This window comes from Nematolebias whitei, chromosome 1, assembly GCF_014905685.2.
Source record: "Nematolebias whitei isolate Nwh7 chromosome 1, NemWhi1, whole genome shotgun sequence".
Lineage (NCBI taxonomy): Eukaryota > Metazoa > Chordata > Actinopteri > Cyprinodontiformes > Rivulidae > Nematolebias > Nematolebias whitei.
In genome coordinates, this window is record NC_056498.1 from 29,872,764 (window position 1) to 29,893,158 (window position 20,395).

General features: G+C 40.0%; 1 protein-coding gene across 1 annotated transcript in view; it reads right to left on the reverse strand.

The window, feature by feature from the left end:
- The window catches only part of acap1 (ArfGAP with coiled-coil, ankyrin repeat and PH domains 1), a 45,305-nt gene extending 25,137 nt beyond the window's left edge, over positions 1-20,168 (reverse strand). The window contains 8 exon segments of the mRNA XM_037683525.1: positions 437-532; positions 1,716-1,760; positions 4,755-4,938; positions 7,342-7,400; positions 7,535-7,588; positions 7,966-8,085; positions 12,814-12,871; positions 19,974-20,168. Of these exon segments, the coding sequence (XP_037539453.1) occupies positions 437-532; positions 1,716-1,760; positions 4,755-4,938; positions 7,342-7,400; positions 7,535-7,588; positions 7,966-8,085; positions 12,814-12,871; positions 19,974-20,026 (669 nt within the window). The 5' untranslated portion in view covers positions 20,027-20,168.
- Between the last annotated feature and the right edge of the window lie 227 nt (positions 20,169-20,395).

Below are 20,395 nucleotides of genomic sequence, written 5' to 3' on the forward strand. Positions count from 1 at the left end.
TGTGTGTGTGTGTGTGTGTGTGTGTGTGTGTGTGTGTGTGTGTGTGTGTAATTATAGAAGCTGGGACTTGAGAGTTTAAAACAAAAAACAGGGGAACTGTAGGTGCAACATCTATTCGAGGTCTCTGCCAACTGATGCTCCTTGATGGACAAACTCTAGATGTACTATTTAAAGAACTGGTGTAGCACAATATTTGAAGGTGGGAGGCACAACAAGTGCTTTTTGAGGACAGTAAAATAGTTTTAAGTGTGATTTCTTAAATTACTTTTTAATCTATAAAAAAGCAGGACGGCAAATAAACGTCTGCATTTTTCAGATTTTTATATCTGCTGTGCATTTTTCAGATTTTTATATCTGCTGTGCGTCAACGACTAAGTCTTTATTTCAGATTTGTCTCTCAACAAGATGTACGTCTTAGTGTAAAATAAATATTTACCTCTTTGTTAAGTTTTTGTCTGTAATCGTCCAGCTCTGACAGAGACTGGTGGCCTTGTTGGAAGAACTGGGCCTGGGCCTCCATCAGAGACAACATCTGGCAGGAGACAAAGAACTGTCTTTAATAGAGAAATTGCATTTCCTGCGAAAATGTAATCTGGATGCTTAAGAACTTGCTGAAAAACAGCTGAAATTAGCTAAGAAAAATATACTGAATTGTAGCTGAAATGAAAGAACAAGCCTTAATTTGCAGAAGAAAGCAGAAATAAGACATTTTGCTGAAGAAGGTATAAAATAAGCAGAAATGAGCACAAAATTAGAAAATTAGCTTTAAAAAAGCTGATATTAGCAAAAAATATATAGCTGAAAAGGCAGAATGAAACTTAAACTACCAAAAGGAAGCGGAAGGAGCTGAAATTAGCTAAAAAATGTGGAATTAGCTGAAAAAGCTCAAATTTGCATAAACAGCTGCATAGTAGCAGAAATAGCAGGAAAAAAAAAAACCTGAAACCAGCGGAAAAAAGCTAAAAGGAGCATAACAAGCTGAAATTACCACAAAGAAGATAATTAGGCTGTAAGTAGCAAAAATTACCATGAAAAACTTGAAATGATCTGAAAACAGATGAAATTAGCTAAAAAATAAAATAAAAAGGTAGCTGAAAAGATAGAACAAGCTTAAATTGCAAAAGAAATCAGAAAGACATATTTGCCCATCTAGACTTAACGAAGCAGAAATGAGCACATAAATGTGGAAATTACCTGAAAAAAGCTGAAATTCTGAAATTGGCAAAGAAAAAAAAACAGCCCAAAAGTAGCTAAAAAAATCAGAAAGAAGCTGAAATTACAAGTAGGAAATGGAGAGAGAACATTTTTGCTGAATTGGCTGAAAAAGTTTAAATGCGTGCAAAAAACATGGAATTAGCTGAAATAGTTAATATTAGCATAAAACAGCTAAATAGTAGCTGAAATAGTGGAAAAAGCTGAAATTAGCAGAAATAAACTGAAACGAGCATAACAAGCTGAAATTAGCAGAAAGAAGTTAGAAGAAGCACAAAACATTGTAGTTAGCAGAAATAATCTGAAAGTAGAATAAAACAGCTGAAAAACTGCTGAAAGTAGCTTAAAAAAGGTTAAATTTGCACAAGGAAGCTGAAAGAAGCTGAACCAGAAGTTTCAGAGTACGAGACGCTGTAGTTGAAATGTTTTAACACATAATCTAGTTTGTAAATAATATGTAATATAAATATATATACAAGATAATAACTGTGCTCTGAACTCACTGCCATCAGAATGTCCGTCTTCTTCTTGGCCTCAATGACGTTAATCTGTCAGAACAGGAAGAGGAGGTTAATCCATGACCAAAAACCATCTGGGAGCCACAAGATGGAGAAAAGTAAGCCCCAAAGTACAAATACTAACACGACCGTGGGCGCCTGAATATGATTTTAAATGGGGGAGCGAGCACAGAGATCCAGAACAGGTTCAGATCGAGCTTTCCTGTGAAAATCCTGAGTTTAAGACTTTGAAAAGGAACGACTTTTCGTTTTAAACAAACTGTGGCTAAAAGCTGATGTGAAACCAATAAAGACATTTATAAAACTTTCTTGTATTGGTCAATTTTTGCCTCCATGTCTGTTCAGCCTAAATATACTCACATCATGGAGGTCTCTGCATGTGAACTCCAGCCTGGGCAGATATTTCCCACTTTTCAGTTCAATTCAAAAATACTTCTTTGATTCTAGAACTGCGCCGCTCAATGAGGCTACATGTTGTAGCTCAGTTATGTTTATTCTGAGATATTGCTTATGAAAACTTTCATTCCTATTTTTTCTGGATGTAAATCGCTTTTTTGTTTGTTTGTTTGTTTTTTGGAAGATTGTTTCCTCTGGTATCGGATTCTGTGCAGCTGGAAGGATTTTTACTGAAAATCTTTTACTTTTGGACATTTGTTATGATGCGTAACCATGACAACAAGGTGTTTTTTTTTTACAACCGGGAGCAGATGATTAACATCTCAAAAGCTCAAATAATACCTCAACTACAGCCCCAAATCCCAAATGAGTTGAAAAGGAGGCACCGTGGATGTGGCATGGATGGGGGTTGGGGCCAGCGAGGGGTCTGGGCGTCTTCCCCCAAAAAATTTTGAATAAATTAGATGCGATTTCCTGCATTTTGGTATATTTTAATGGGTTGTTAAACATCTACGTTTACCTATATTTGCAAACACTCTTGTCATGCATCTTACTCTACCACCCCTTACTTGACGGTTCCGAGCCCGACTCTTCTTCGCTGAATTCACTGTCCTGCTTGTTGTTTTCCAACTCCACTTGTGAACCTCCAGGCACCTCCTCCATCTGTTCATGGCGGCTGGCTGTGGGCTCCTGCCTGGTTAGCTCGGCACTCACCCCCACACCACTCGCTCCTGCTCCAATCTCGATTGCCACTGCCTTAAGGTGCTTCAATTCTCTGTTGTCCAACTACAGACAACGAGAAGCCTTTTGTTTTTTATGAAGTAAACTGGACTGTCTTTTCTACATTTTGACCGCTTTTATTTTGACAAATTGGTGCCGCTGTTTTGATATGTAATGTGAATAATACACAAACATTTCTCTCGTTTTATTTTTTAATAAATAAAATAAATAATCAAAATTTTATTAATAACCCACTTAAACTGTCAAACTGACTTGCAATTTAGTTGTGCTGTTTACTTACATTTTTGAGTTTTTTAATAAAATTGAGCAATGACTCTGGACTTTAAGGGTAGAGATGGAAATGCTAATCGAAGAGGCAGCTCATATGTGATATTAAAGCCCCCAGTATACTCCTGCGTATGTCCATACGCGCGTACCTCCGCAGGGCGTGTCCGCGCAAAGCTCAATTTTTACGACCGCGTACATGGTGTCGCACAATGAACTACCCGGCGACGGACTGTTTTGTAATGTATTATGTAACCAATGTATTAAATTCCCCTTCTTCATCCCTGATCTGGCTTTTTTTGTTTTTTTGCCAAGAGGCAAGCAATCTCTTCCTCCTCCGTTGATGCCATGACTGAAATGGTGAGATATGAAGGAATTTGTCACGAGCAAATTAAAATCAGTCCCAGCGTGGCTGTAGGAGGGTCTGGAGATTTCCTGTTGTGCTGATCTGATGTGTGGGCTGCAGGGCCAGCGCTCCCTGTTTTTTTTTTTACTTTATATTAACAACATATAAACACAGAACACTGCTGCCAGCTCTCGTTTTTTTTCCCCCCCGACTTGTCAATCAGTCCAGTAGGCGTGTCAGCAAATGACCAATCGGTGACCTCAATTTGTCCCGAAGGTAAACGCCCCTTGTCTGCAGAGCTGCTCTGCAGCCGCTCAGGGTGGACGCTCGAGCATGAAGTCTCAACCCTCCATGTACGTACGCGCGGACGGACATACGCGGGAGTATACTGGGGGCTTAAGAAGCTCGTGACTGTTGTGTTTAAAACGAGTGTTTATGTAATTATTTTCAGTTTACATATTCAATATATAAAATTTATTCATTCAAGGCAGTAATATTTGTTTATAATTTTATTATTAGTAAGCCTGAGAGTTACTGGATCTAAGCAAACAGTTACCAGAACACACCCTGTCAAAATAAGAGTTCCCGGACACTGTTCCGGCAGGATCTGGCTCCAATTAAGCCCCGGTTACAAGAGATCCTGCCTGCCAACAGCCATCAGCATCTAGAACAATTCTTTAATGAAACCAGGATGAGTTACAACATTTAATTTATCTTTGGGGTTAATCAAGTATTTTTGAAGTGAATTTATGAACTTGTTGATATTTTGCGGTATTAATTTGAGCAATATTGCTGAAAGGTTTTGCTCTTTATTTTATTTGTTTTATATTTAAAAAAAGATGTAGCACAGTTTCAACTCTTCGGCTGTTTTATTTTCGTCTGTTTTCTGTCCGTGCAGCTAGCAAGCTAGCGGCAACCAGTGTTCTGCTGGACTAAACCAACTCAAAGCTTAGGGGAGGGGTGTAGAATGTGGCAATTCTTTTTAACGTATTTTTTTCGTTTGTAACGACAAACTCAAATTAGAATCAACAAACACTTCCTGTTTTTGTTTTATTTCTGGGGGTGATGTGTTTGTGCATCAAAAAACTCCAAGTTTGCACACTCGCTCCTTTAATCAGGCGCACAACGACACTCGCATGTGCTCCTGTGTTGTTTATCATGACTGTTGCGAACCCGCTGTTGAAAATGAATACAAAATAAACCTTAAAAAACCAAACTATGACCAATGCAGGTTTATAAAAAACGTATTCTTCAACCATTCTGCGTGGTTTTCTTGCCTCCAGAACGTAGTCCAGAGCCCCTGAGCGGAAGGCTCTGCGTGCATTGAGCAGAGCGTTGGTGGCATCCTCCACTTCGTGCTGCTTCCCTCGGGGAGCCTGAGCGTTCCTGGACAGCGCCGTCTCCAGCGTTTCGCTGCTGCGCTCAAACTCTTTACGCATGTCCTTAAACCCACGAATGTCTCTGTGGGGTAGGAGGGAAACAAATGAGGGCAATGTCATCTGATTTAATTGTTCTTATTTGTAAAATGTTAACTATTAAGAAAATGATCAAGTTCACCTTTAAGGTTTGGTTTTGTAAAGTGCATTTTTTTAAAGAAGCTACAATAAGAGAAAAAAAGCCTAGTTTCTTTTTAAATAAATATATATATATTTACTGCACATAACATATACCACATAGGTTGTGTGACAGGTTATTGCACAGGTAGGTTGAATTATTAGTTATTGCCAGTTGTTCAGTGTTATTTATTTATTGAGAGTTTAGTAATCTGACAGCTTGTGGATAATAGAGAACATGCAAACTCCACCCAGAAAGGTTCCTGGCTGAGATTTGAATTGGCAACCTTCTTGCCGAGAAGCAACAGACACTGAGGTCAGTTGTGGAACAAGAAAGATGTTGAAAAATGTACGGAAGAAAAACGGATCACAATAGAGTGAATGCTTCATAAACATTCACATAATAATACCGATGCCAACTTCATGCAGGTTAACACTGGGAACACAGAAATGACGTAACCTCTGAACAAAACAATCATGTCAGATAATAATGTAGTTGGCTCTGATTGCACAACTACGTTAGAATAAATCCATACATGCTAACATTTGTAGCAACCATGTTTACATCCGTAAACACAATGTGCTGCGTGTGGCATCTTTGTCTTCTTCTGCACATGAGGTTCACTTCAGGGCCATATAGAGTTCACATTGGGATCACATCGTATTATAGGACAGTCGTATTTAATAAAATAACTGGGGTGGCATGGTAGTGTTAGCACTGTTGCCTCACAGCATAAAGGTCCTGGGTTCAATTCCCGGTTTGAATTGTGGGTCTTTCTATGTGGAATTTGCATGTTCTCCTCGTGTTTGTGTGGTTTTTCTCTGGATGCTCCGGTTTCCTCCCACAGTCTAAAAACATGCATGTTAGGCCTTACATGCAAGAGATCTATGACCTCAGTGGGATTTGCCTCGTTAAATAAAGGCAAATGAATTAAGAAGAGAACCAAAAATTTAAAAAATCATATCTGAGAAAAAAAATTAGAATTTAGCATTAGGAGGGAACACAGTGTAAACATTCTTCATAGAATAAAGTCAATGTTTGATTTATGGGCAGAAGCTGTATTGACAACATTTAGAATAATAATAATAATAATAATAATAATAAAAAAATACTTTGATTCATGTTAATACCACAATAAGACTCATTAATAGGCCGGTCGCGATAAACAATAAATCAATTAATCGCATGATGAATGAAAATTATCGACCTCATATACATTTATCGGCTTTATTGTTTCTTCGCGTCTCTTTCTGAAGACACTGGATGACAAAGGCTCAAGTCCAGTGTTCTTCACTGATCCCTCCCTTTCTCTTTAAAATCCATTTTAACTGTCCAAAATCACGTTTTTGTAAAATGCAGCTAAGCTGAGAAGCTAAGCTACGAGCTAAGCTAACAGGCCGACTTAAGGAAAAAACCTCCGTCTTGTCGAAGCTCCAAAATTCACAGTTGAAACCCGTGTCTTTGTGTAAAAAGTTTTTCTTTGCAAAAAGAAGCGGAGAACTTGTTTACTGATTTTTTTTTTTTTAATTCAAAGCTTTGTGTGAAAAATGCTATGCTAAAGAGCTCAAACCACACCGAGCGTCCGCCATTTTGAGAACCAGAAAAAAGGCGAGTCAGCCCATGCTACGTCAAGGGGCCTCCTCACATTTTTCTTAGAGAGACACGCTACTCGCTCCCTCACTATCCATCCTTTGGTTCAAACAGTCTTATACTGCCATCCAGAGGTCAAAAAAGGTACTACACACAAAACAAATTAACCAACATTTTTTTCTTAAATTTGACAATAATTACTAATTATTGTCAAATTTCAAACAATATTGTTTATCGCAATAATTTCTGAGACAGTTAATCTCTCAGCAAAATTTGTTATCGTGACAGGCCTAGCATTAGCATTCTTATCTCTATTAAGGCTGTTCAGACCGCACTTCTTTAAATTTAATTTATAAATTTTGTTAAATCTTTATTCAAAAATTCTAATTAATATGTTACAGATGATTGGAATCCTGCGAGCTCAGAAGGTAAAACCTCTTTAAAGAGGAACAGGATCTAATAGCATTTACAGCCGGCTAATAAGTTAACCATCTTATTAAAAAGCACTCAAGTATTTAAACCAGTTGGAACAAACTATGTCGCAAAGTCTTGGAGGAGTTTTGATGGTTGAGAGACAATCATGGGAGTGACTCAACCTCAAAATGTTGCATCAATTACACTTTTGTTGTTGGGAAAGAAGCAGTAAATCCATGAGGATTAAACTAAACAAAACAAACAAATTAAAAAATGTTTCGTAAAAAGCAAGCGCCGTTCACTTACTCCTTCACGAAGGTGTGCAGCTTCATCTTCACTGCCTTCTGCGTGGTCTCGATCACTTCCTGAAAGGAGACCACAAACATTACAGTTAGCACTGGCAAGGTCTAATCTGTCCAGCGCCTGGTTTGACCACATACTGCAGCTGATAAACATCATGACTGGAACGAAGCAGCTACACAGGAACTAACAGACTCACCCCGTGTGCATCCAGTATGACGGACAGCTTCTTGGAAAATTTGTCCAAGCAGTCCTGCAGAGCAAAAACCTCAAATTAGGCTCCACTTTGCGCCAGATTTTAAAGCAATCATTTGAAGTGGGGTTCTCTAGAAAGGGTTAGCAACAGTGAATATCTTACCTGTTGTACATAGCACTTTGAATGACAGTTTGGAGGAATAGCGTTTAACTGGAACTGGACAGAGGAGCTGACGAGCCTTTAGCTCGTGACTCTGGTCAGAATTAAACTCTTTCTTCAAACGGTCGCTCAGAGAAGCTACCTGAGATATTATTTGTTCTCTCCACAGAACCTCACTTCAGAATATCAGGGCTATTGAAACTACACATACATCACATGAGTTTTTAAAGTGCATAATACGAATGAAATTATGTGTGCAAGGCGTGGTTCCTCACCTCCATCATCTTGTCCCTGGAGCACTGGTGTCCCAGCTCCCGGAGGCCGTTGACAAAGCTCTTGCTGGTGTGACAGTACGCTCTGCCTGCATCCAGCATGGCCTGGCATTGTTTCACAAGCTGAAAGATAGACAAGGAAAAACAGACTCAGAGCTGAACACTACGTAATACATGCATGAGCATCTTGAGGCCCGTGGAACACGTCAGTGGACTCATATGACACGCATATAAATGGTCAATAAAAATAAATAGAATACAAATCATTCTGCTTGCAAATCCTAAATATCTGCCTTTACTTTGAAATTGGCTTTTGATTTAGGGATATCAGTTGTAACTAACATTAAGCTAACTCATAATATCAGCAATTGTAGCTAACATTAGCTAAAACTGATTGTAATCGTGGTTAACATCAGCTGGCTAATAATGAAGCAAGTTGTAGCTACAGGTCCTTCTCAAAAAATTAGCATATTGTGATAAAGGTAATTATTTTCCATAATGTAATGATAAAAATGAAACTTTCATATATTTCAGATTCATTGCACACCAACCGAAATATTTCAGGTCTTTAATTGTTTTAATACTGATGATTATGGCATACAGCTCATGAAAACCCAAAATGCCTGTCCCAAAAAATTAGCATATTTCATCGCACCAATGAAAGACAAGTGTTTTTAATACAAAAAACGCCAACCTTCAAATAATCATGTTCAGTTATGCACTCAATACTTGGTCGGGAATCCTTCTGCATGAATGACTGCTTCAGTGCGACGTGGCATGGAGGCAATCAGCCTGTGGCACTGCTGAGGTGTTATGGAGGCCCAGGATGCTTCGATAGCGGCCTTAAGCTCATCCAGAGTGTTGGGTCTTGCGTCTCTCAACTTTCTCTTCACAATATCCCACAGGTTCTCTATGGGGTTCAGGTCAGGAGAGTTGGCAGGCCAATTGAGCACAGTAATACCATGGTCAGTAAACCATTTACCAGTGGTTTTGGCACTGTGAGCAGGTGCCAGGTCGTGCTGAAAAATGAAATCTTCATTTCCATAAAGCTTTTCAGCAGATGGAAGCATGAAGTGCTCCAAAATCTCCTGATAGCTAGCTGCATTGACCCTGCGCTTGATAAAACACAGTGGACCAACACCAGCAGCTGACATGGCACCCCAGACCATCACTGACTGTGGGTGCTTCACACTGGACTTCTGGCATTTTGGCATTTCCTTCTCTGTCATTTTCCTTCTTGTTTTTCTTTTACAATTTATACCTTTGTTGGACGTAACTGGGACCCTGCGTACACAATTTTGTTCCACTGCATGTACCACATACAATGCGAATGACAATAAAGAAACCTTAACCTTGACGAATACAGGAATAAATGTGTCATTTCAACACAACTGGCATCCTTCACTATGGCATTTTATGTTACAATTTTAAACTTTGTCTTCTTTTTTAAATTTGCACAAATAATTTTAACATAAAGCAATCAGAACTTTTTTCCTGACTTGCCCTTGACAAAGACGGTCGCTCTTCTTCCCTCTCTCCGTCTCTGCTTTGCTCTTTGTCTTGTGAACCATTTTCAGAGCCCCTTTTTGCACACCTTCCGAACTGTATAAACTATGGATTTATTCAGCTGGTCTCTCAATGCAATTGATCAAATTTTCTCAACAAGACGACAGGGTGAAGGAGAGCCTTCTTACTTTGGAAACATTGGATTTATGATAACTGGATTCTGTTTTTTTGGAATCAGTGGAAATCTGAATTACCAACAAATTTGGAAACGTCAGCAGCTGTTTAAGCTGTCTGGAATGTGTGTGCCGGGCTTGGCAACACTCAGACTCAGTGCAAACTATCTGTGGACCTGTATCAGAGCTGAGCAGGCAGGACTGTGGCACTTCTGGCAGTGTTCACGGACGGTTGCAAGGAATAGATCTTGGAGAAGTTGTAAAAGCCTGACTTTGGCGTAAGTAATCACAATTAGGCAGTTTGGAGTCGCCATGAGATGTACTAGCGAGACGGTAAAGGCAAGCGCGGAAATTAATGAGCTCGGCCTGACCCTAAACAATGTTGAAACCTGAATATGGCTCTGGCCTTGGAAGGCTGACTATCTCAATTTCTCCTAGGATGTTTTTGGAAACCAGACACAAGCACCCCCCCAGAGAACATATGTGGACCCTTTCAGAGTTGTATCGGCTGAGAGACACTGTAACAGCCTTTATCAAGACTATGGAAACTATCTGGAAGTGTTCATGGACACTCTCACCGTCTTGTCGCGACTCTTCCCTTTTCTTATCTAAGCGATAAGGGCAGCGCTTCATAGAAGCTGCAGCCCCGGCCGGTACACTTCCGTCTACCCTTTGGACAGCTGTACGGAATGTAATTTCACTGTACTTAACTGTGCAATGATAATAAAGCTGATTCTGAAGTGCAAATAAAATGGCATTTATGGGTAATTTTCATTGAGCTGCTTAGTTTTAAGGTTCTGCTTTTGGCTCACTAAGACGCTGCCACTATTTTTTTAAAAGACATTTCAATAAAAGTTATTATTCTTACCCACTTAGCCACTAATGTGGTTTTAATGCTATGCACTGAAAAGAGCTAACAGCCAATATATCTGTCAAGTTGCACAATCGGACAGGATGATGAAAAACATGGTGTTAACTCTATATCAGGAAGTTTACCAGGTTTCCTGATTTCACATAACAGTTAATAGTTGCAGAACGCTAGTTCATGGGCAACATGCACTTAAGTCAACAGTATCAATTCTGAAACACAAGTGAAGTTTTAAGATACTTGAGTTGATATTTTATGCAACCTCTTCATATAATGTAAAAAAAAAATAAACGTGTGTTGATCGGCTACACCCTCACTCTGGTGTGAAGGAGTTTGTTACAATACACTACAATTAAAATAACGATCCATAGATCTTTTTTGTGATGACAACTTTTTGTTGTATTTTTGAGTTTTATCATCAACCATTGCATAAAGCTGAATGTGGCCCATGGAAATCCCTTCGTTTAATGCTCCCCTTTAAATATACAGCTGGCATTTACTCCAGACTAATAAAGATGGAGTTTTCAAACCAGCACTTTTGTAAACAAAACTAGCTCGTTGCCAAACTAGGTGATAAATAACCAAATTTAAACAAACTTTAATAATTTTGAAGCTTGTGAGACGGTGAATTTGAAAATGATAACTCCATATTGAAAATTACCCCATTGTGTCAGCCTCCCCACCATCACAGACATGTACACCTCCAGATGCAGGAAGTGGGCCACCTGCATCATGAAGGACCCCACTCACCCAGCACACACACTTTTTGCCCCGCTCCCCTCAGGAAGGAGGTTGAGAGACAGAGGAACAGCTTCTACCCTGAAGCTGTTAGACTCATGAATATCTAACTAGAATAATCACTGTGAAGAATCACATCATGTTGCTGCTCATCTGTTTCATGTTGCTGCTGATCTGTTTCATGTTGATGTGTTCATTCGTGCTCATCTGCTCTCACAGACTCATGTTCGTGCTGCTTTTCGACGTATTGTTTTTATGTTACTAGTGCTTAGTGTATTTTTAGTTAACGCTTTTCTTAGTTCATATCTTAGATCTTATTACCGTTTTTCTTTTACATTTTATACTTTTGTTAGATGTAACTGTGACCCTGTGTACACAATTTCTTTCCACCACATCTGCTGTGTATGACAAATAAAGAACCTTTGAACCCTTGTGACTCATTTTGCCGGCACAGGTCACCAATTTAGTTTTTTCCAAAATGGCCGATCCAGATGAGCCACCTTAGCCAACACAAACACGGCAAAAATTGAAGACAAACGTACAGATATTGAGCTTAAATTTGGTGTGGCAGTAGCTGAGAGTCATCCTAAACACAGACTTTGAGTGTCCAAAGGTCTGACTATCACATGAGATTGTACACAATGTAATTTACAAGGTTTGACAAAAATAGCTTCATTCCATCTACTTTCTTGATACAATCTTAGTTCAATACTGGCACAGTTCTTTAAGGAACACTAGGTCTTTATAATGAGAGTTGTCATGCGGTTTTTTTTGTGGTATTACAGTAAAAGGACACTACTTTTCATGATCTGAAAGTAAAATACTTGAAGTTTTTAGGACAGCAGATACACCCAATATATTTTCTGCCAAGGGGAATAACTTTAGACAATAAATAAATAAATAAATAAATAAATTATCTGTGCACTTCTGTCATGTTGCAGCATGAAGGAAACAGAGAAGGAACACAAAACAATCTCATCAAAAAGCACCTCGTCCTTTTCTTTGACAGAGATAAAAGTTCTGCCCAACAGAACTTTTGTGAACTTAGTGTTGCACAACCCTGAGAACATTGACCTTTTTAACCCCCACTTGGCCCACTTTTATCACCCGCTGCAGAACATAACTCACTCGTTCGTCTCATGCTTTGCAGGTGTTGGCTTTTTTTTTTTTTAACTAAATGCACAAAACCTGACTTTCACGGTCACGAACAGCCCACTAATGCGACATATGGGTCCCATCGGGGAACCGAAATACAGCATGTGATGGACAGGTCTATCAGTTGAATAGATCTGAAACTGTAGCCGTATGATCGCAGACATTCGTCTGAGAAAAAATAAATAAAAAGAGGTTATGTCACTGAAGCAGAACAACGTGTGGTTCTCTCATTAGGAGGACAATGTGATGAGGAAGCAGCACCAGCAGATACTTCCTGCTCAGTTCAGGTAAACGTTCCCTCAACCACCAACGTCTATGTCTCACTTCACTGCATGTATGGAAACTTAACATGACCCATACCTGTGTGTGTGTGTGTTACAGCACAGCGGTGTGCATGTGTGAGGGTCTTACCTTTTCCAATCGACTCTCGAGTTCAATCACGTCGTTCTGGACCACTTCAATTTCCGCCCTGAAAAAGGCGACACAGACGCAACAGTTAACAGAACTGTTGTTAATGATTATTATAAGAACTTCAAGCAAATTTAAGACTTTTGTACGTTTTGTTAGTTATTAGTAGAAAATGGCTGCACATTAATAGAAAAATGTGCCTTTGTTTTACTTTTGTTGAATAGTGATGAAGACATACAGTCACGCCCCCGATTGTTACTTTGTGTTGCATCTTTCATTTGGTTTCATAAATGGACCGACTAACAGAAGAGGTCAGGCAGGAATCCCCGTGGGTTATGACGTAAGCAGATGACAATGTGATCTGTGGTGAGAACAGGGAACAGGTGGAAGAGAACTTGGAGAGGTGGAGGTATCAACTGTCCAGGAAAATGGGGAGTGTGGTAAAGAGGTGAAGAAGAGAGTCCAGGCAGGATGGAGTGGATGGAGAAAAGTTTCAGGAGTGATTTGTGACAAAGGGGTGTCAGTAAACATCAAAGGAACTGTTTACAAGACAGTGATGAGACCAGCTATGTTGTATGGTTTGGAGACAGAGACAAAAAGACAGGAGGACAGAACGGGATGTGTCAGAAATGAAGATGTTGAGGTTCTCCTTAGGAGAGACAAGGCTGGATACGATTAGGAATGAGATCATCAGAGGTACAGCACAGGTTGAACAACTGGGAGATAAAGTTAGAGACCAGACTGAGATGGTTTGGACATGTCCAGAGGAGGGACAGCGGGTATGTATTTGGGGCAGAGATGGGGTAGAGGTAGGGCAGCCAACCTGGGACCAGAAAGTCTCGGTTTGACTCTCAGCCATTCTCGCATATCGTGGTGTCTCTGAGCAAGACACCCAATCTCCAATTGCTCCTCGGGCACTTACATAGCCGCCCACTGCTCCACCTGGGCGTATCCCACGTGTGATGGGTTAAATGAAGAGAACTAACTTCACCTTTGTATGGAAACCTACAATGATAATCTCAAACTTCCTCCCTCCCTATGTTGGTAGAAGGATGTGAGACATGCAGCTGCCATGAAAAAGACAGAGCAGATATATGGATGTGTTTAGAGAGGACATGGAGGTAGATGGAGTGAAAAAATCTAAGCATTAGCTAAAAGCTAAAAAGACCAGGACATTGGTTGAACAGTAGCAAAACACCAACTAAAAGATGAATTAAAAAAAGCAACACAAGCTAAAAAATAGAAAAATGATGGCTAAAAGAAGCTAAATGTTAGCTAAAAGCTAAAAGTTGCAAGACAAGCTAAAAGTAGTAAAATACTTTTTTTTCTTGATTTTTTTTTTTTAACATTTAGAAGATTACAAGTGCTCAATATCACCTCAGGGCCACAGTTCCAGTCTGTGATCACTGTCAGAATTCCTTCTCTTTAACATTTCCATTTACATCATCAGACAAACAACAACCATAAAACAGACAATAGTAAAAGACTAGTTAAAGTAGCAAAAGGTTAGTTAAAAGTAAAATGATAACCCCAAGAAAAATGTAGTAGAAGAAGCACAATGCTAGCTAAAAGCAAAATTAGTAAAATAATAGCTAGAAGTAGTAAAATACTAGCTCAAAGCTAAAAGGAGAACAACAGAAACTAAAAGTTAAAAATAGACCAATGATGGCTAAAAGAATCAAAACGTTAGCTAAAGTCTAAGTCACAAAAGGATAGCTAAAGGCTAAGAGGAGAACAAAACTAGCTATAAGCTAAAAATAGACAAATGATGGCTAAAAGAATCAAAAGGTTAGCCACAAAAGGCTAGCTAAACGCTAAAAGCAGCAGAACAACATGAGATAAAAATAAACAAACGATAGCTAAAGATTCAAAACATTAGCTAAAAGCTAAAAGTGACAGGGCACTAGTTTAAAAGTAGCAAAACAATAACTAAAAGCTAAAAATGATAGTTAAAAGAAGCAAAAGGTTAGCTAAAAGCCAAAAGTCATGAAAGGTTACCGTAGTTAAAATTGGCACAACACTAGCAAAAAGCTAAAATAGACAAATGATGGCTAAAATAATCAAAAAATTAGCTATAAGATAAGTCACAAAAGGACAGTTAAAAGCTAAAAGGAGAACACAAGCTAAAAGCTAAAAATGGACAAATGATAGCTAAAAGAATAAAAATGTTAGTCACAAATAGCTAAATGCTAAAAGGGGAACAACATGAGCGAAAAATAGACAATAGCTAAAATAATCCAAACATTAGCTAAAAGTTAAAAGGACACTAGTCAAGCAGCAAAACACTAGCTGAAGCTAACAACACTAGCTAAAAGCTAAATATAAAAAATGATGGCTTAATGAAGCTAAATGTTAGCTAAAAATTAAAAGGAGAACACTAGCTAAAAAAAGACAAATGATAGCTAAAAGAATCAAAACATTAGCTAAAAGTAGCGAAAGACTAACAGAGCAGCACAAGAAGACAAAAATCGAGCAAGTTTGCTGAAGTTGATTTCATAGAAAACTATTTTTGTAACAGAAAAAAATGCTTTTGTATAGAAAATGTTTGAAAATAATGTTTAACGTTTTGAGAAATACAAAAGTTCTAAAAACTAAAATTCACAGCATCCATTTACTGAATGAGCCAAATGTTTTATATACAAATAGCTAAAACAAAAAGTTTGTAAATTACAAATATATATATATTTTTTTTTATTTGGAATCGGCATTCCTTCAAATTTACATTCTCATTTTAGAAAACAGGCTCAAAAGTGAAATACTGGAAACGTTATAAAAGAAATTAGAAACATAGTAATTTTACAACCTGGTAATCTCAATCTACCGTAGTTCTAAATATTCTTTCAAAGTTTATTCTCTAAATAGACCGTTTTCATTCTTTTTTCCTGAACGTCACTGGAAACTGCAGGCTTTGCTCTTACTGCCACAAGAGTCCAGCTGACGTGCAGCTCTCATGTCAGGCGTGTTTCTGCGCTCGGCATGACGTGTTTGGTATTTTTAGAAACTCGGCAACCTTCAACACAATCTGAAAGACGTTCATTTGGGTTTGAGTGAAGTTCTGGGGACGAAGCCTGAATAGGAAAAGCACCAAAGTACGAAAAGCTTAAATGTTTAAGTTGTGTTCTGGGGTTTGGCTCTTATCAAACATCTAACATGACAGGTATTCAGAACTGTGTGTGGCAGGTTGAAGCGTCAGCTCATGTGGTTTCCGCTGCACAGAAACAAGAAAGAGACGAGTGAGCGAAGACGAGACCAGTTTGTGTTCATTAGTGCAAGGGTGTCTGATTGAGTCTGAGGTCACGTCCTCCTGAAACACAACCAAATAAGTCAGTGGAGGAAAAGAGGAGGAGAGGAGGCCACGGAGACGACGTTCTGCGATAATCTATCTCGAGCGAAGGAGCAAACGAAGACGAGAGTTTCCGCCGCGGTTCTCCCTGCAGGAAACGCACTTCCTGTCTTCTGTTGATCACCTCAGCACATCTCGCCTCGCTTCCTGCTGCTCTCCCACCGCACGGTTACCTAGCAACAAGACGTAGTACATCTGAGCAGTTGACCAAATGCTGTTACAACAGCGCGCAACCCCCCCCCCCCCCCCTCATTCGGTCTTCTCTACATGGCGGCTCAAACTTTCCTCGGTCAACTCACGAAGACGAGACGGGCAGACGAAGACAAAGGACGGTGGACATAAATCAGCTGAAAGTCAGTGTGACTGGCACGGGACAAGAAGTGGGTGGGGGTGGGGTGGGGGCACACCCATGGTCTTGAGCCATTTGCAAAATCTGCTGCGTGACACTTCCCTTTAGATTACACCAGACGGTGGTGTTGAAAGAGAAAAAAAACACACTTGGTCCGTTTGCATGTGTCCAACTCAAGGCCCGAGGGCCAAATGTGGTCCTTGTAAACGTCTTACACGGTCCCCAAGATGCTTTTTTTTTTTTTAAATGCAAGAAATATTTATGGCCTCTCATTTTGCTTAAAAACCGAGCACGCTTTATGACGTTGAAACAAATCTGAATTCTTCAGGACTTTTTGATTTTGACGTGGAAAGAGCAACAGAGAGCATCAAACGTGACCGATCAAACTCTTGTTGAGGAGAACCAAGAAGCGACGTCTGGTCTCGATCGAAACTTAAACCAAGTTTTTAATTTTGACCCAGTTTTATAACGGAGTTTGACACTGACACCCCCCCCCCCCACCACCACCTTAAAGGAACAGTTCAGAGCTTTTCAAGTTGGAATTCTGTGGGAAAGTTATGACAATTACTATAAAGTCTAGGGGTGCAACGATTGCAGTTTTCTGGTCGATCACGAGCCCCGATTTCTAAAAGATCTGACCTGCCGATTCCGATTTTGGCTGACAGTGATACAATCGGTTTCTCGTGTAAGTATCGTCCGATTTCCCAAAATTAAGGAAATCGGGCCGATTTATCGATGCACCCCTAATCAAGTCAACCTGAATTCATGAGTAATCGTTTATTTTTTTTCAAGAATTTGACATTTGTCCCATCCTGTCCTCTCCACTCCGCCTACAAGCCACCGCTGCAAACTTAAGACCAACTTGAAGCAATTTGCGCTCCTCACAAGAAGAGCTTAACGTAGCGCAACAGCTATGAACAACGATCTGTCCTCTTAGCGAGCGCTAATCTCAGCTGCTGCATTATGATTCAGAACGTTGCTCGTTTCATGTTTTGGCCTAAAGTCTGACCGCCTCCACGCGGCTGGAGCTCGAGGTGAATTCAAGTTTACTCACTTCAAGTCTTGAAAAACCTTCAAAATGAAACAGAGGCTTCAGGTGCAGAGACCTGTGCTGCTGCTAATTCTGCTAGCTGGAGATTTTTTTATTTACATTCATTTTAACCGGGCCAACTAATCAACAGTCATTCATTCAACTTTTATTTATACAGGCTAGTCTCATTGAGTCACGAGGACTTATTTACAAGATGGACCTGTTCCAGACAGAGCATATAGACAAGAATAACGGTAGACAATAACAACAAAAAACAACAGTAAAAATGCAGATAAAATAAGTGTTGTATATAAAATAAATCAGGGTGCTGTACAACAGGGTGAAATACTAAAAACAAGAACATGTCTGCCTTAATTTTTCGATTGGCATTATCAAATGTTTGAAACCCCTTAAAGAAATCAAGGTGGACAACTTCAGTTCCTGTTGCAAGGTGATCCAGGTTGCTGGAGCTGAGTAGAAAAAGGCCTTTTTGCCAAGTTCGGTTCGCACTGATGGAACGCTGCAGGTAAAGATGTCCTGAGAGCGCACGCTGTAACTGCACTGATGGCGTAACATGTGGGAGGAGATATAAGAAGGAAGCAGACCAAGGAATGATCTATAGATGAAGCTGTACCAGTGTGAGAGCCTACGTGTAGATAATGATGACCAAATGACCAAGCAGTACAGAGTGCAGTGATGGGTACGGTAGTACCGGTTATTAATCTTAGCGCGCCATGATAGACAACATTTAACATCTGCAAGGAGCTGGCAGGGGCATTCATGTAAATAATGTCACCAAAGTCAATGGCTGGTTGGAAGTAGCGGTTACAAGGTGTTTTCTGGCATTCAGAGTTAAACAAGATCTATTTCTGAAAAATAAACCCAGTTTTAGTTTCAGTTTCTTTATCAAGATTTCAACATGCAGCTTAGAAGAGAGATGTGCATCGACCAAAATTCCCAAGTATTTGTAAGAACCTACAAACTCGATAGGAACACCATGCATGGGTGAGATAGGACGAGTTGCTGGCACCGACTTTCTGTTGGAGAGCAACATCCCTTTGGTTCTGTCAGCATTTAGCACCAGCTTGAGATGAAATAAGTCTGACTGAATGATGTCACATGCAGAGTGTACAAGCTGGAAAACCTTGGTAACTGTGTTAGCTCGGCAATAAATAACAGTGTCATCGGCATAGAGATGTAAGGATGCGTCAGGAATGTTTTGACCTACATTATTTATATAAATTGTAAAAATAGTGGGACCGAAAACTGAGCCTTGTGGCACAGTTTTTTGACAACACGGAGTGGGAAAATGAGTGAGTATGACCGCAACGCACTTTTGGAGTTTTGTGTGTCGTTGCCTTGCCATCCTGCCATCGTGGTTCAGTTCCCAGTTCCCTTACAGCCTCGGGCTCAGGCTCTAGCCTGTCATGGCAACCATCTCCATGATCCTCCATCTGCCTGCACCGACTGAACTCTACGGAACAGTTCGGTTTCGCGGGGAGACCTTGGATGTTCTGTGTCTGCCGGACCCAGTTCTGGAGGGCTGTCATCGTCTGTTGCCGCGGTCGTTATTATCATCACGCTGCTAACGGGACCACGCCGCTAACACAAAGACGCTGCTAACAGTACCATGCTCCTAAAAGAACCTCACTGCTAACAAGACCATGTTGCTAACAATACCACACTGCTAACAGTACCATGCCGATAATGGGACCAGTTGTCAAAAGAACCACACTGCTAGAACCATGCTGCTGTATTCCTTTTTCACTTTTGGCACCTTGTTTTTGCATTTTTGTTCCACGCTTTGTCATTTCTTGGGTTTTTTTGGCGAGTGAAGACGGTTCTTCTCATCCTGAGCATTTCATTATTGTTGACTTTGTGTTGACCTTGTGTTGACCTTGTGTTGACCTGCATATGACAAATAAACCTAAACCTAATATAGTATTCAGACAGCAACGCTGAGCTCCCCCATGACCATGGTTTCTACTTCATAATCCTTTCAAAATAAAGTGCAATGGCAGAAACGGATGCTAGACCGCTCTGTATGTTTTCTTTCACTTCTTATGTCTTGAGAGGGTGGATGGGCTGTAGGTGTTGTGTTGAAAAGTGTATGCGGACTGGAAAAGTACCATTAGGAACCAATTTGGTGTGCGACTACCAGATGATTGTGTCGGTTTCTTTCATTTTTGCCCATTTCAACTCGACTTTAAATAATCATAAAACACAGCCAGTCCATAGTTTACCTGTTAAAGAACACTTTCTGAATGAGCTCAGGTGGATACAAATCTAAATTTAAACTTTTATCAATCTGAGCTCATCCAGAAAGGTAAAATATAAAATATGGACATGAAAAAGGTCCAACTTGTTTCCTTCTACAGCTCAAACTGGTGGTGGTTTTTCTGCCCTGCATCACTGAGGGACAAGCTCAGGTGAGCTCTTACCTGAAGCGCGGAGAGTCCTTCAGACACTCCTCAAAGTCCAGCTTCACCGTCATCCTCCCTGACACCAGAACACCTGGATGGACCTGAATCCTCACTTCAACCCGAGCAGGACAGCTAGAAAGTAGATTTTCCTCAGTTTCAGCGATCCACTTTGACACCTCGGCTCATGGTCGTCTGGATTAATATTTTTTTTGGTACTCCTCCGCCGCAACAAATAGTCCCGTTCAGCTTCAGTCCGGAGACGGCTTGTCACCACTTCTGGGTGAAGTCAGACTCAGTCTGCGGCTTCATTACCATCTTATTCTGTTGAATAAATTTTAAAAAAGTACGTGCTCTGTGCTGGAGGACAATAAAAATGTCAGTTTCCCTTAGAATAAAAAGATAAATGTGAGTAAAAAAAGGTAAAAAGCCTGTGTGTCGTG